At 54.8% G+C, this 16,551-nt stretch overlaps 2 protein-coding genes across 3 annotated transcripts in view; one reads left to right on the top strand and one right to left on the bottom strand.

The window, feature by feature from the left end:
- Nucleotides 1-253: 253 nt before the first annotated feature.
- On the top strand, nucleotides 254-5,706 carry PIMREG (PICALM interacting mitotic regulator). Of its 2 annotated transcripts, none has more exons than XM_037491625.2 (5): nucleotides 254-311; nucleotides 878-1,206; nucleotides 2,483-2,778; nucleotides 3,303-3,398; nucleotides 3,979-5,706. In XM_037491625.2, the coding sequence occupies exons 2-5, from the start codon at nucleotides 913-915 to the stop codon at nucleotides 4,010-4,012; spliced, it is 720 nt and encodes a 239-aa protein (XP_037347522.1). In that variant the 5' UTR covers nucleotides 254-311; nucleotides 878-912; the 3' UTR covers nucleotides 4,013-5,706. The 2 variants fall into 2 exon arrangements, with proteins under 2 accessions (XP_037347522.1, XP_037347523.1); XM_037491626.2 differs by lacking the exon at nucleotides 254-311 and adding an exon at nucleotides 315-345.
- Nucleotides 5,147-16,551, bottom strand: part of PITPNM3 (PITPNM family member 3) — a 91,184-nt gene continuing 79,779 nt past the window's right edge. The window contains exons 17-20 of the mRNA XM_037491624.1: nucleotides 16,314-16,463; nucleotides 13,258-13,441; nucleotides 10,610-10,738; nucleotides 5,147-9,158 (exon numbers count right to left, since the gene is read on the bottom strand). Coding sequence (XP_037347521.1) covers nucleotides 8,856-9,158; nucleotides 10,610-10,738; nucleotides 13,258-13,441; nucleotides 16,314-16,463 — 766 coding nt within the window. The 3' untranslated portion in view covers nucleotides 5,147-8,855. The remainder of the gene's footprint in view (nucleotides 9,159-10,609; nucleotides 10,739-13,257; nucleotides 13,442-16,313; nucleotides 16,464-16,551) is intronic.

Genomic DNA, 16,551 nt, shown 5'->3' with positions numbered 1-16,551 from the left:
CCGGCCGCGGCAGGCTGGGGGCGCGGGTTCCGCGGCCGCGAGGGGGGACTTGCGGATACAAAGCCGCGGGGTCGCTGGCGCCAAGCCCCGCCGGGGTCCTCCGTGAATGGGAAGGGCCGGGCCAATCCGAGGGCAGGATTCACAGCCGCGAGAGCAGAGGGCCAATCGGAGCTCCCGCGCGGCGGCGAGGAGGCGGCTGAGCCAATCGGCGGTGAGGAGTGGGCCGGGGGCGGGCCCGCGCGGAGTTTCAAATCGGCCGCAGTGGGCTGGCCCCGGCTGTGCTCCGCGGCTGGGAGGCGTCGGGGCTGCAGGTGAGTGCGGGCCGGGACACAGTGGGGGCTGCAGGTGAGTGCGGGCCGGGACACAGTGGGGCTTCTGTTTAGAAGGGGCTTGGACAAGACATCTAATCAGAACGGGCACGACGTGTGGGATGTGTGGGTATTGCAAGATGAAAATCGGGGTGTTGGGTCAGTGCGCTGGGGTCTGGGCTGGAGCTTGTCGGGTCGGGGCGAATAGGTGAAAAAACAGGACGGTGCGTTGCAGCAAGTGCTGAGACCCCCTCTGCTTCTGAGGCCAAGAGCCGAAAGGGGGCCGGGATGAAGTCAGCTGTTTCCCATACTTGCAATAAGCGGCCGCAGGAAATAGTGACCCGCTTTGTTCAACCTTTGCCCTTTTCTGGGCCTTGTTGACCCCTCTTCCTGAACGTTTCCTCATAACGGCAGCAAGTTGCCAAGGGTCCCCACCCCCAGCCTAGGCCATCTACCCGACCTGTGGGCCTCCATCCCATCTTTTCCGCTGTAGGAGGGTCTCTGTGAGGCCTAGGGATGGGAGGGAAGGAGGAGGGGCTTGCTGACCTGCCTTTTGACCTCCTCCCCAGGGTCTGGTGGGCAGCACAGACACTTAACCGGACAGATGGCCTCTCGATGGCCAGGCCTGGGGGCCTCCAAACGCCGCAGATCTCTCCAGGACCACAAGCAGCTGGAGGAAAGCGACGTGCTGCAACCTGCAGTATGCCATATGGAGACCTCCAGTGGGGCCCTGGGCTCCCTGTGCAGACAGTTCCAAAGGAGGTTGCCCCTGAGAGCAGTCAGCCTCAACCTGGGGCCAGGGCCCTCCTGGAAACGCCTGGAAACCCCAGAGCCAGGGCAGCAAGGCCTCCAGGCTGCTGCTCGCTCAGCTAAGAACGCCTTGGGTGCCATGTCCCAGGTAATGCCAACTCTACTAACTATCCCTCCATGGAGTACTTCCTTGGTGCCAGACAGGGAACACCCCCAAGGAGCCCCCAAGAATGTAGACTCCATGAAGATAAGGACTTTGTGCACCCAAATATCAATAGTTCCTGGCAGCTCAACATATAGTTCAATGAGTGAATGAAAATAGCCTCATGGAGGAAACATCCTCACAGTGCAATGATAACAGTAATCAAGCAGGAGGCTAATGGTAGGGGGAGGCCACCAAAAGTTTAGTCTGGGAAGGCTTCCCAGAGGAGATGACTTCATGGAATTCACCCCAAAGGGGCAAGTATAAAGAGAGTGTGAGGTCAGATCTCCAACTTTGGGGAGAACAAGATGTAGAAGAGAACTGGCAGGAACTTAGCCTGGGTACATCCAGAGGACAGAGCAAGGCGGGGCTTAGTGTACTGAAGGTATTTGGCTTTCCCAAGAGCCAGTAGGAGGAATTTTCTACAGGGTGGGAATCAAGTCAGACCAGCATATCAGCACTTGTTCTTTAACTACTTGGAAAGGGCAACAGAAACAGAATCACCCTTGAGGATCCTGGCCCAGAGGAATAAACTTTTAGGAGCTGAAAGTTCAGAAGGTAGATTGTGGGCAGGAAGATGGCACACGTGTTGGGTGTGGGTAGTCCTTCTCTGGGAAGAAACTGCCCAGGGATCAGAGAAATGACATCTTCTGCCCAAGGTCAGGTGACTTACCAAATGGCCAAATGAAACTCTGGTCTTGCTCTAACTTCCGGACTCTAGTCTGCCAACGCAGAGACAGTCTGAGGAGCCCTCCAGCCATCACCCAGCTGGGATCCAGGCCTGAGAAGTAGGGCCTGGCTCTCTGGGCAATGAGGAGAAAGAGAAGGGCTCTGAGCAGTTGAGTCCTGATGAGCATGGTCAGGACTGCCCTTGAGAAGGATCTCCGGAGCAAGGTGGAGGCAGGGTTCGAGTAAGACCACGGGCAAGGAGGCAAATTACCTCCTGACAGGCTGGGAGGAAGGCTTGGCCTTCTTCACTTTCCAGGTCAATTTGTACCCCAAAGAGGGTCTAGACAAGGGGAGGCTCTGTAGCCACAGTAGTTCTGACCACAGTGCTCAGACCCCGTGGTCTCGGGGCGCCCCATTTTCCCTCCCCCTTGAGAATAAAAGCTGCCTGTGTTTGCAGGACAGTGGGTGGGCTAAAGGGCTGGTGTGCAGCCTGTAGGCCATGCCCATCTCTGTTGCCTTGGTCTGTGCTAACCTTTCTGTGTGCCTGCCACAGAGAATCCAGGAGTCCTGCCACAGTGGCACCAAGTGGCTGGTGGAAACCCAGGTAAAAGCCAGGAGGAGGAAGAGAAGGGCACAGGGGGATGGGAGCCCCCCAGCTCAGGACCTGAACCCAAGGAGTACCCAGTCATCTGGAGCAGCCCCTGCCCACTCATACCTGGGCACCTGGGAAAGGGAACATCACCACCCATCTGCACAGATGGGGCCACGTGCCCACCTTCTGCGGCGGTCCAGGAGGGAGGCAGCCTTCCGGAGCCCCTACTCCTCAACGGAGCCCCTCTGCTCCCCCAGGTAAGAAATAGTGCCTTGCCCCCAAAATACTAACTATACCCCCAAGGACTTCTGAGTCCTCCCTTATTGTCACCTGGAGTCAGGGGCATCCTGAGTTAAGTCATACCCATGTTGTGACCCATGTCTGTCCCCCACTTGTGGGAGGCCTGGGGAAGTCCTGCAGGGCTTTAGTTACCCCATCTATAAAAGCAAGAGGTAAGCTTAGCTCTGACAGTATCATACTCACCCAAGTCCCCCGGTGAGCCCAAAAGCAGGTTGTGAAGCCATCTGGAGGCCAAGGCTCAGTTTCCAAGGGTTCACCTGTCAGTAAGATCCCCTGCCCTTCACTTTGGCCTCATAGACCTTAATCCGTCTGTTCTCTTCCATGTGCTCCAAGTCACTCTGATGTCAGTAACTGGAATAAGAACTGGGGTCGGGCATTCCCAGCACCCTGGGCCTGGAAAGCCAGGCCCCGATGGGGGCGTTAAAAGCGGCTCCTGCATAGATTTCCCAGCAGTTAACAGCGTGGCTTTCCTTCTGTTCAGCGAGTCTGACAGTGACCTAGAGCCTGTGGGGGCAGGAATCCAGCACCTCCGGAAGCTGTCCCAAGAGCTGGACGAGGCCATCGTGGCTGAAGAGAGGTGAGCTGGCATCCCACGCTTCAAAGTGAAGTGGCCAAGAGGGTCCCCTTTAGCTACACCATCCTTCTAGGCAGGCCTCTGATTCCGGCTGTGACCCTCTGCAACCTGACCCTCTGGCCAGACCCAAGCCCTCTCTGAGCCTCTGTCTCATCAACGACAGGAGAGGGAAAAAGGGATCTAGATTGGATGGTGGTTAAAGGGTACACTCTAGATGTATTGACCCCCTAGCCTTGGTCCCCACATTTGCCCATCACCTGGACCTCACAGGTGGTGGGTATCTCATTTCTGATAGACTGCCCTTACCCTGAATTGGAGCTGTGGCTCTATGCCCTGCCTGGGCATGGAATTGGGAGCGGCAACATGGTTGCTATGGATTTGCCAGCCTGTCAGGAACCTGTCCTGGGGCAGGGCCTGGGTCTGGGGCCGCCCTAGCTTGTACATTGATAAGCTATTCTGCGGGGCCCTGCCAGCTCTTTATCAGGTGGGCCCTGTTCCTGCCGTGTTGCCAGGTCCAGGCTGGGAGGGCCCCTCTGCCTACAGCACCCCGAAGCATCTGTCCCTCCCGCTTTCTCATCTCTAGCGGCGACATGACCGTTTCTCTCCTTCGTAACTGAGGACAGTGCCCTTCAGGTAATGTGCTCCTGCCAAGCATCCTTCTCCGTGTCTTCATCCTTCTCCCTCCACCTCTTCATGCCTCAGCACGTATGCAGAGTCCGAGGCATATCAAAGAAAATACCTTTACTGGAAAAACCCACAGAACTCATGGGCCCAGCAGAGCAGGAAGCATGCTGAGGGCCCCAAGAGCTAAAACCAGCTTCCAGCTCCTTGTCTCGGCGGGGCGGAGAGGCTGTGGTGTTCCCCCTTCCTCTGTCTTGAACAGAGAAGGGCAGGAAGGCAGCTCTGTCTTGCAGGAAACAAGCCTTGTATGACCACCCCTTGCACCCAGGATCTGTGCCTCCCCCTGAGTTCCGGGAGGAAGCCCCCAGGAATCGGCAGCACCCGTGGGCTGCCACTGACAAGGCCCCGACTGGCAAGGGCCCAGGCGAGACTGCCAGGGGCCTCTGCTGTTCTGCCTCGGCCACATCTGGGCCTGCCGGTGACCACCTGCCACAGCCTGAGAGTGACTGGGGGAGCCTTTAGAGAGGTGGGGGGAACTGTCCATTCTATTCCTCTTTGGGGCTTAGAAACATCCCAAACTTGAACCTCTGGTGGCTTTATGTGGAATGTTGAGGAGCAGGCACTTGTAGGTATCTGAGAGCTGCGTGTGCCCGGGCATGGATCTGCAGGGAACTACCCCCTGTGTGACCAGTGCTGAGCCTCTGGGGGACCCAGCTCCTGTCCCTGCTCCCCCACCAGAGTCCTTGCAGGAGTGGGAGAAGGATTTCTAGACTGTAAGACCCTGGACCCGAGGATACCTATTTATATTCTCAGCACAGGGCACTATGGATGTGCAGGGAGGGGTAGCGATTTCTGCCCTTTGTGAATTATTTAAGAAATCTGCTTTGTCATTTTATGAGAAAGAACTAATGTGTGACATTCCTAGATAACGTTGCTTTTCCATAATAAAGATTCTTCTGTATTTGACATCTCTTCCCTGTCACAGTCCCTCCACACCCTGGGCCATAGTGCTGTGGTTTGGGGTGGAACTCAGTTCCCCTCATCCAGCCAACTCCCAACCAGCCCACCCCCGCCCCAGGGCGACGTGATCAATGGGAAAGCCTTCTTAGCTCACTTCCCAGCAAAGCACATCTTAAAGGCAAATTAGGTTTTTATTTAAGTGACAACGTTTGAGAGTTAAAAACCAGCTCACATCAAAATCAAGGCCAGTTGTAAAAATCTTTTAACTCCGTAATGTTGGTTTTGTCTTGTTAGAAATCTGATTATTTTACATTTTCTTTTCTAACGGATTTTGTACAAGGCAGCCGTAAGGAATAGAATAAACCTTTTTTCACCACAGGACCATCCACCACAGATAATACTGGAAGTCACACACGTACGAACAGTCAGACCAGACAGGCTGCCACCACCGAGTAAACAGACAGAAAAGGACAGTGGGTCCGAGGGTGGGGGTCCCCGCGAGCGGCTACCCTCCTGTCCGGCCCAACCCTGGTGTCACCTGCTTCTTTTCAAGGAGGGAAGGGCCCAAAATGATTTTCCTCCCAACAGCCATGTGGGTTTCTCAGCAAGGAGGGCAGGACCTGGGCCAGGCCTCACTGCTTGGACTGAACCCAAGGATTTTTAAGAAAGTTCCCTCAAACCCAGGAGGGAAAGAAGGAGAAGGGATGTTTTGGCAGAGCCAGAGAAAATAGGTTTGCAGAGCACTTGGCACCTGAACCCCAGGGGTTCTGCAGGAAATTCAGTTGTTTAAGGCGGGGTCATGGCACCCCTCCCAGGCGGGGTGGCCAGTGGCTGGGTGGGAGAGACCCACATGCCACCTCTGGACCTGTTTCTGCCTACCTGGAGGTCCAGCTTTCGTTTAAAAATTGGTGCCATGTTTTGTCTGCAGGACCCTCCTTGGGTGCGGGCGTGGTCTCCAAAATGGTAAAAGCACAGTTTAAAAACCATGAGATCCAGCCTCCCCTCTTTCGGAGAGCCCGCCCTCAGTGTTCTCTGGATCCTGGGGCTGGAATATGTTTGCTTCCTGCAGCCAGCACCCAGACAGGAGGGCCGTTCATCCAGTGCATGATAAAGAGGGATTTTCAATATTTTGCGGAGCCTAAGTGGGGGGGTTGAGAGTGTTAGAAAATCCATGATGCCTGAAGAGTGTGGCCTGGCTGAGGTTGCTCCCCGAACTCCCAGTGGTGAACGATGGGGGTGGCGGCAGGACAGCCCCCCTGTCTCCCCCACCGCCCCGCCGCCTCCCAGCGGGAAGAACAAACATGCCACATGAGAACGAGGAGCTTTGGTCAGGCAGGAAGATCTGTTTCCAGCTCCTGGGCAGCAGGCATGTCAGGAGCCCAGAGGATTCTCTAGAAAACATTCTGGACAGGGTCACAGAGCTACTGAAGGGAGAGGCAGCAGCACCCCCTTGGGAAACAACACAACTCGGTTCTCTTTCTCCAACTGAACTGGACAGACACAATTGAACAAACCACTAGTATAGAAAGTGCATGTTGGCTACAGAGTCGCCATGAAAGCAGTACTGGAACAAGTGTGAGTCTGGTCACTGTACAGAACCCCACGCACACGGCCACACACCAGCTAAAGCTCCCAGGGCATCAGGTTCACAAATGTCTCACTGTACACCATCGGCATCTTCAGGGGTGAGTCATCAGAGCCACAGAACCCCGCCCTCAGGACCCCAAATTCCACAGGGCCCCAGCACTCCTGCTTCTAGCCCTGGGGTGCTCAGAAAGGGCGGCAGGAATCTTACTGGGGGAAAAGCATTCACACCAATGATCATTTGAGAGTAATGTATCTGGCTTCTATAAAAAGATGGTGGAGTTTCAGAGAAGCACACTCTGCCAGTTTAATTCAAAATCTATTTTGTAAGGGATTAATAAGGTTGAGGCCCCGTGAGCCTTACAGAGAGCCAGAATGAAATGGTCAAAGAGGAATGTGAACTGCCAGGAGGCAGGACCATAAGACGCTGAGGGGGATGCCCCACTTCCCAGCAGACTTGCCAGCAGCTCTGGGTACAGAGGCAGGGCTAGAAGTAGAGCAGAGAGCTATTAGATGGGTTGGGTGGGCTTGACAGGAGCTGGCAGACTAGAGAAGCCATATTTCTAGTAGATAGAGCAGGAGTGGGGGCTGGGAACCCAGGCCCCTCCAATCCCAGCAGGACACCCAGTTTGCCCGGCAACTTGCAAGGGTGCCCCCCACCCGCAGCCGCTGTCAGGGAGGACATTGGCTACATGGGAGCTGCACGAGGTAGACATTGAGCAGAAGCAACGCTGGGTTGACACAGGTGCCTGCTGTGTGTACAGCTGGGCGCTGGGGCCGGCAGCCCTGACAGCACCCCGGCTGAAGATCTCGACCTGCCTCATGATGGCCCTTGGGGGCTCAGAGGCAAACCAGGGCAGCCCATACAGCAGCACTGGGCCTGAGCCTGGGCCAGGGAGCTGGGGCGAGTGGAGAAGACCCATGCCCAGGCCGAGGGCTCAGCAGCAGGAAGGCCTGGGCAGGTTTTCATGGCCCCCAGGAGAGGCAAGCCCTGCCAACTTCAGGGGACAACCCAGGTGGAGATTAAGGGCATAGACCAAGCTGAATGTCAGGGGTAAAGGAAGAGAATACAACAGGAAATCACATGAACCCCAAAACCCTGGGATCTCAGCTCAAAGCCTTTCAGTAGCCAAAAAAGAAGTCAATCTGAGCAGAGCTGTGGGCACCAAGGTGAGTGCCCTTTAGGGGGTGGGTATGTCTCTGTCCCTGGGACACCAGGTCTGGCATCAGGACAAAGCAAACCTCTCCATGGAACAGAGATCCTTGCCCAGCTTCTCCCAGAGGGGTTTCCCTTTAAGTGGCGGGGCAATAGCTCCTCCTCCTGTCCTGCCTGGAACCCCTCTTTCAGGCTGGGTGGAAGGCATACATCACTGGGCACTCTGAGGGGCTTGGGAGGCCTGAGAAGCCTCAGGGGGCAGAAGTGCGAGTGATTCGAGGAGTCAAAACCTTGTTGCTGGGAAGACCCCTCCAGTTAATAAGGAAGGCAGGGCCCAGAGGGCAAGCAATGGACTCCAGGGCTCAAAGCCAGCCTGGTTAGGCCAGAGCCCAAGCTAGGGCCTCGCAGGGGAGGGCACCAGCGGGAATGCTCAGGGAATGGGAATGCCTGTCCTCAGGAATCACAGGAGAATGGTGAGGATACCGAAGACAACAGGGTGACAATGGACAGCTGCAGGAGAACAGACCGTCAGCACCAGACCCCACCCCCCAAGGGCAGTGGACGGACGCCGAGAACACAGGACGAGCCCAGAAAACATCCTCTCCCTCCTGGGAAGTGTTCACTTTGCCACAGGAGGGCCAGGCCCTAGGTGATGAGCCGGGATGTGACAGGGAGGCTGGGCACGAATGCCACTCGCCCCTCCGCCAGCCAGCCAAGAAGCTGTACCTGCCAGCCGCTATTGATCCCTGGTCGGGGGGCTTCTCCCTTCGGGCCTGCCTAGCATTTCTGCCAAAGCCTGGGGCTCTCAAGGAGATGGCTGACTTGTTAAGCACTCCAGCTCCAGGCAGGCCTAGCCTGCCCCCCAGGATTACACAGTCATCAACCCTGACTTGGGCTTGCGGCGCAGGCATGGGGGAGGCAGCAGAGGCTCCACTGAGACCCAGGGATCTCACCCCCAGCAGCCCAGGGCGCCCCCCACGGCCGGTCAGGGTCCCTCCCCTCTCTAGTTGGACACTGCTGGACAGACACGGGAGGGAAAAAGCAGGAAAAGGCCTGTGTCGGGGAGATGGCAGCCCCTCCAGTCCCCGCAGGTAGCCTGGTAGGGTCCCTCCCACCCTGCTCAGTGCACAGCCTTGCCCTCAGGGCACCGACTCGAACTTAGGGGGTCCACGCGCCCAACTGAGCGCGGGCAGGGGCCGCTCCTGGTCTTTGTCCGACTCGGGCTGGCTCTGGGCACGCTCGGGTTTGGGGTTGGCGGGCGGGTCAGGCTGCTGCACCGACATGGTCCTGCGCAGGTGGTTGCGCTTGCGCAGGAACTCGGGCTGGGCGTGCAGGCCAAAGCTGCCCTTGCGCAGGATCATGCGCGAGTTGTTCTTCTTGGGGCGCGAGCGGTGGCTGGCCTCCAGCGCGGCCAGGTGCACCGCATAGCCTTCATTCAGGAACTGCGGGGGATGGTGGGAGGCCAGAGTCAGGCCCGGGAGAGGGTCGAGCTCCTGGCTCCTTGCCATTCCATCCTCCCCGCCCCCCCCCCCATATTGTCATTTCCCAGAAACGCGACCTCGAGTGGACAGCTTCTCCTTAGAAGGAGGAGAAGCTGTAGGAAGAAACTCCAGGGAGCCAGTTACCATTGAAGGCTCCCCACCCCACTTTGGACAACTGAGCTCTTCTATGGCTACCCTTGGTCACCCCAGAGGTTCTCTGGATTCTTAACAGGGGTGAGGGTGGGGGGGAGGGGGGCAAGTGGGCAGGCTGCTGCTCCTTTTCTTGTCACTTTCACTACAATCCCAAAATGTTAGTCTCTGCCATCATCAGGCTTCTACACCAAGGAACTTCATTTCCTGGCCTCCATGCTGCCCATCTCTGCCAGTCTCTCCCACTGTCCTCAGGCCCTGCCATTCCAGGTGTGGTCTGTGGACCAGCAGCATCACAGCGCTTGGACCCTTGGAGCTCGAATCTCAGGCCAAGGTAATCAGAATCTGCATTTAAACAAGATCCCCAGGGGAGGTCCTGTTTAAGAAGCACTCTGCTCCTACCATATCTGACCCTTTACTTGCTGGGCATTACATGCAACAGGGCTCCAAGGGAAACCATCACCTTCCCTTCTGCAACCTGCTTCTCAATCCCAATAATGGGACTGGTCCCCAGGCAGGAACGGGACGCCAGCCCTGGCTTTCCCCTTCCTTCATCCTGCACATCAAGTCCTAGCCATCAGTCTTAGAAATGCCTCTCAGGCCCTCTGCCTTCTTGCCACTACCCCCTGCCAACATTTCTTTGTCCTCTGCTCTGTCTTCCACCTGCCACCTGGGATCTCTGAATCACAGACTCTCCAAAGACTTAGAAAACCAGGCATGGCAAGGCGTGCAGTCCATCTGATGCGCTGCCCCTCAGCCCCCACCCTCCTGCTTCCTCCCACCTCACACTCAGCCAAGCTGAGTCACTTGCAGTTCCCAGAATATACCTCTGCTCTGTCACCTCCTAACCTTCGCTTTGCTACTGCCTCTGTCACAAATGCTCCTCCGAACTTCAGGCCCTTCCTGGACAATTCCTTCAAACTCCTGAAAGCCAACTTCGCTACCAGTCTGGCCTAGCTGCTCCTCTCTGGGGTCCCACAATTCTCTGTGCTTCTCCCCCACTCTCCATGCACTATGGCTCTTGCCACACTGCACTGTCATTTTCTGCAAATTTTCCATCTCCCCCACTAGACTGGATGACATTGAACTTCACCCAACACAACACAAGCGGGTGCTCAGTAATGTTTATCAAATGGGTGAATGAATGAATGAGCAAATTAAGAAATGAACAAATAAATGAATGAACAAACAAGGAAATGAATAACCTCCTTCCCACCCCCAACTTTTCCCTGCCCCCAGCCCCTAACTGGGATTCCACCCACCTGGCACTGGGTTTGGTACTTCTTGGTGGGCCGGCCCACGATGAAGATCTGGGAGGATGGCAGGCCCAGCACACTGTAGACAGAGATGTCCTTCGTGGAGCCATAGGCTGCGCTGATTTTGATAAAGCACTGAAACACAGGGCAGGTCATGGAGGGAGAGCGGCCCAGCCCACCTGCCCGACCAGGTTCCTAGACACCCCCCTCCCCCAAGGGAATCTCTGCTGGAAGACCCTGTATCTGTACTCCCTTTAGAGTCCAACTCATGCGTCCCCCACCCTGTGGTGACCTCCCATCCTGACCCAGCTACGCCCCCTCCTCTAAACACAGGGCTCTGCTTGATAAAAGTTCTGACCACAGTCTCCAGCAACCCTATTCACGTTACGTAACAACAAAGCAAAGGGTACCTATGTGGATGAGGAAACTGAGTTCTAGATTTACCCAGGCATCAGCTCTGGAGCCCAGTTCTGTCTACCCTTTGACCCCTGACCTTTGGCCACCCACAATCAGACTGTGACCCACCACTGGCCACTGCCTGTTGCTGGCTGGCCTGATGCTAACCCAGAGACCTGCCCAAGCTCCTCCTCTCTCCAGTGTCACTTCCAGATCCTCACCCACCCCCTGCTTTCAGGTGCTCACCATCCAGCTATTCCTCACCTGGGGGCTCCTGAGAACCCCCATCAATCCTGATTTTTCTTCCACTCACCTGCCCCACAAGTTCCCTGGAGGGTTTTGGTCCTGGGTCACAGCTTTCCTTCCTCCTAAGTCCTACCATTGCTGGAATGGCTTTCTGCCTGCGTGGATAACCCCCTACCCCTCAGACTCTTGACTTTTTGAAGGTCATTAGACATCACTTCCAGGACTGACCCCAGAATATCCTGTCTGAATTCGGAACTTATTGCACTCCCATGTGTCCATACTAGCTCATCTTCCCCCAGACTGGTGTCCTCCTTTGTCCCCTCTCATTTCATTCATTTACTCACTAACATTTTCCACTAACATTTACTGAGCTCTTACTATATGCCCTCATTGCCTCAGATTCTGCCGCCCTGGCAATCATAGTCAAGTTAGTGGACCTCAGTCCCTCCTGGTCACCCAAGATGGACAGCTAAGAGTTCCCCTCTCCCTCCAGCCAACCATCACTGGGTCCTGACAGTTTGACCTCCTCATTCTTATGCTTGTCAATGCCTTTCCCGCCATCCCATGGCCACAGCCTGGATTCGACCTGCCTGCCTTTTGCTTGGGTAACAGCTTCCTAGAACTAGCCTCCCTTCCTCTTATATCCCGTGACAATCTTTTCTCCATGCAGCCACCAGAGTGATATTTCTACCAACCAAATTAGAGATGGTCACTCCCCTGCTTTAAACTTTCCATGACTCCCCACTGGCCTCAACAAAGTCCATGGTCTTGACCTGGTTTCCAAAGCCTTCCAACCACAGACCCCTGTTGACCTCTGGCTCCTCAGCTCCCACCTGACCTCAACTTGATGCTGTATATACCCCCATCCTGGACTCTTAAGATTACCCCAGGCTCTTTCCCACCTCAGTGCTTTTGCACTTGCTGTTTCTTTAGGCATCTGAAAAAACCATACTCATGCTTCAAGACTCAGATCAAAAGTTACCACCTCCTAGAAGCCTTCCGGGCCTCCCTGGGCAAAGCTAAGTCCTTCCTCCTCTGTTTGTCAACAGGACCTTTTCCAATCACACACCAGCAAGCTGCCCATCTACATGTCTTTCTTCTTCCACACAAGGGACTGGCAACTTTTTTGTGAAAACCCAGATAGTAAATAATTTAGGCTTTGCACAATGTCACAACTACTCAACTGTTCTGTTTTAGCTCAAAAGCAGCCATAGACCACACGTGAGCCAGTGAGCATGGCTACGTTCCAATAAAGATTTGCTTAGGGACACTGAAATTTGAGTTTCACATAATTTTCACATGCCATGAAATAGTACTTTTCTTTTGATTTTTTTTGTCCCCAACCATTTAAAAATATAAAACCATTTTTAGCTCACAGGTTATATAAAATCTGGCTCTGGGTCAGACTTTGCTGGTGCGCCATTGTTTGTTCACCCTGCTCTAGATCAGCAGTTCTCAACATCTCATAAGCATCAGAATCCTCTGGCGGGCTCATTGAAGGACAGGTTGCTGGTCCCTCTCCCTGGAATTCCTGATTGCGCAGTCTGAGTAGGGGGCCAGAGAATCTGCATTTCTAATGAGCTCCCAGGGGTGCCCCATGAGAAACAAGAAACGCAGCTCCAGGTAAAAGTCCCCAAGAGATTACGCTGAGGACATTTGTCTCTGTGCAGCCCCGACACAAAGGGCAAAGTAAGGAACACAAAAGACACTTAAATATCTATTGAATGAATAAGCAGATGGAGACCTAAGAGCTCAGGCTTTAGGGTCAGGAGAGAAAGGATGGAAGTGTGACTCTGAGATCTTGGGCTAGTCCAGTGAGATAGCAAACACCCACCCTTGAGGACCCAATGAGGTCCAAGGAGGAGCTGATGCTTTGCAAACAGCTTCACCAGCACAACTGGGGTGGGGGGCGGGGGCAGGCTAAGTGGGTAAGGCCCCGCAAAGATCGAGGGGAGGTGTGGGGAGGTCTCATCCCTCCTCTGGCCCAGCCCCACCCCGGGCCTGGCACTCACCTCCTGCATGAGGTTGCGGAGGAAGATGGCCTTCTGCCGTAGTGGGTCATGGACAAGTCCATCCGAGAAGAAGATCATGCCCTGTGGGAAGTTGTGCTGGGACAGCCACGACACCACTCTCTGCTTCTGCATGTCTGGCCGCCCCGTGATGTACAGGATCATGTAGCCCAGGTCCTGCCAGTGCCTGGCGAGAGGGCACGGTAGGGTCCAGCCCAGCCCAGCGCCCCCCTGCCCCGGCGGCCTGCCAGCCTGCTGACCTCCTAAGAAGTTGTCTGAGGAGTGTCAGGGAAATTGAGGGAGACCCCCAGGTCCACAATCCAGGTTGAGCCCTGTGAGTCCTGGACGTCTCTCCCGAATGACCCACAGGTACCTCCTGCCCACAACCCAATGACCTCCCCACTCCCCCCTCTCTGCCCACCTCCTCTTCTCTGTGATGCTGCCGACATCATTCAAGTTTCTGGAACCAGAGACAAGTCGCCTTTGAGCCCACCCTGGCCCTTGTCTCCCCTCCCTCCTCCTTTGATTAGTGAGCAAATCTTTTTTTCTACCAGATGGGACCTTTCCACCACTCTCTCACTTTAATTGTAATTCTCATCCTCAGCTGAGGCCTCACCTCCCCCAGGGCCAGAACAAAATCCTCCTGGGAGGCCTCTTTCCCTTCCAGTCCTCTCTCCAGTGGAACCCATGCTGGGCAACCTTGGGCAGCTTATTCGATGCCCTGGGACTCAGTTTTCCAATCTGTGGAATGGTGATAATGACGCCCAGAGTTGACCTAAGGATAAAATGAATTCATCCCAAACATGACTGGTGTAGGGTGCGCAATACATTTGCTGTGTTGTTAACCTTGGAACTGTTTCCATGGTGATTTCTATGCATCACCAGTCTAACCCCCTCCACCTTTGCCAATGCTATTCCTGGTTCTCCAGCACCCTGCGGTCTCCAGCTGTCTCCACACTTGTGGTCCTCCACACGCTGCCCTTGAGCGTGGCGGCTCCCCAGACACACAGCCTGCCTTGCTGCCCCCAGTGCTCTCTGCTGCAGCCTCGCCCCTGAGAGCCTCCATGTGCCATGGCCTGGCACTCCCATCCCACACCTTTCAAGACTCCTCTCCTCCAGGAAGCCTCTCTTCTCTGCTCTCCCTTGATTTCCCATGAAATCCTGGCTGCAGGATGACAGATGTACTCAGACCAGTTTGGGGGCTTTTGTGTCACCAGCTACCATCTGGCTATTATAGCCAGTTCCAAGCCAGGAAGATGGTCTGAGCTACTCAGGAGGTTTTATAAGAATGGACAGGCCCAGACATCACCCTCAGGGATTCTGGTTAGTTCTGAGCTGGGGCCCAGTGATCCGTGTTTAAAAATTAGCTTCTAATGACTGGCGAGGTTTGGGGAGTTCTGCAGAAGCCCCAGGAGCTCACATAAGGAGGGGAGAGCAGCACCAGATGGATCCCAGAGAGGAAGGGCCACAGTTTCACTTTCCAGCTGTGGGAAGACTGGGATGTGTTTGAAGAGGATGTGGTAATGGGAATAAAGGACGCAGCCTGCCAGGGGGAGACTAACCCTCAAGATAAAGTTGAACCAGTGAGGGCCTGTTCCCACAGAGCCAATGGGCATCTTGAGGTCAACTGTCTTCTAGAAGCCCTTGATTAGGCTAATCTCTCCCCAAAGAAATCGCTGTTATTGAGCTGAGGCAGGGCAGTCCTCTGATCCAGCCTGAGAACCCCCAGGGTTCTGGATAAGTCCCAATTTTGGGGTTCTGATCACTTAGGGTCCTGGATTATAGTTTCTCATGTCCATGATTTGTTTTCCCTCTGGACTGTGAGTTTTCTCCAACTGGGAGCTCTCTCTGCATCAGTACCCAGTACAGAGCCTGGCCCAGAGTCTGTCTCAAGAAAGGATAGAGGGAGGCAGGGGTGCTGGGAGGGAGGCAAGGACTAAAGTGGTACTTTTCTGTTGGAAAAGTCCTTTTTGCACCCCTCTTAGCAGTACAACCACCCTGGCAAGTGTGTTTTTCCAGCCTCTCCTCCTGCCCTGTCCTCTCTGGCCTCCCAAATCCAATTGCCCTGAACAAATGTCCACTCTGTTCTTCACACATGGTCTACCTATGATGGACACTCTGGTCCCCTTTCTTAATCTATAAAATTAAGCTTTGTATTATCTTATTTTCAACTTTCTGCATTTGCTCATCTTTGTACAATGGCATGACTTGCTTTTGATAACTAGCTAGCTAGATTTCCATCCATCAAGGGCTAACTCAAATGCCACCTCTCCCAGGAAGAGGTGCTCTGCTTTCTCCAGTCAGCTGAAATAGCTCCCACCTCTTAATTACCACTATGTGTCAGCTGGTCTTGAAAGATGGCCCCAATGAGCCACGTGTCCTATAAGGTAGTCCCTCCCCTTGAATCTGGGCTGATCTCTGGCAGCTTATAACAACAGAATGCAGTGAGGAGGACTGACTCCCAGACTGGCATAGAGGCCTAGCAGCGTCCACTGGGTCTCTAGGAGCCAGAGGAAGCCAGCAGCCATGCAAGGAATCAGTCACCACATGCAAAGTCTGACTAGCTGAGATCACACAGGCCAGCAACCTGGAGAAATTACGTGGAGAGAAGACCCTCCCACAGGGAGAAGACATTCACTCCAGCAGAGTCCTAAGATGACCCCAGGCCAGACCATCATCCGATTGCAATTGCTAGACAGACCCCAAGTGAGAACCTCCCAGCAGAGCCCACTCAATCCTCAGAACCATGACAGAGAATGATAAATAATTATCTTAAGCTGCTAAGTCAGGAGCCACTTATTAACCAGCAATAGATCACCAGACACATGAATTTTACCCTGAATGGGATCAGACAGTGAGAGATGGCAAGTGCTCATGGTGTTAGAGAAAACGGAGGGAGGGAGGAAGGGTGAGTGACTATGGAGAGGCAACGAGTTTCTCCAGGACCCGCATTAAATAACTATAGGAGACGAAGCCAGAAATTCCCTGCTCCCAGCCCAGAAACTAGAAGAAACCAGAAAAAACACAGTCCATGTCCCTGGCAGGGAGGCAGCACTCACCGGACAACATCCACTGCCCCTGGCCGGACCTTGGGATCACTGCCCATGATAGACACGCTGGCCGCAAAGGACCCATCGATGCTGAACACCACGCACTCCATGCCCCGGGGCAGCACCGTGAGGTAGCTCATCGCACAGGTCTGGTCGCCCCTGAAAGGTACCCACCTATGGTCAGTCGTGCGCCATGTTAGGTGTCTGCCTGAGGCCAGAGATCCACCTGCAGTTGGGTCAGAACTCA

The sequence above is a fragment of the Talpa occidentalis genome, unplaced genomic scaffold (genome assembly GCF_014898055.3).
Source record: "Talpa occidentalis isolate TD23 unplaced genomic scaffold, MPIMG_talOcc4v2.1 talOcc4.7, whole genome shotgun sequence".
NCBI lineage: Eukaryota > Metazoa > Chordata > Mammalia > Eulipotyphla > Talpidae > Talpa > Talpa occidentalis.
The sequence above is the reverse complement of the archived record's forward strand: the minus strand, read 5'-3'. Positions and strand labels throughout refer to the sequence as shown.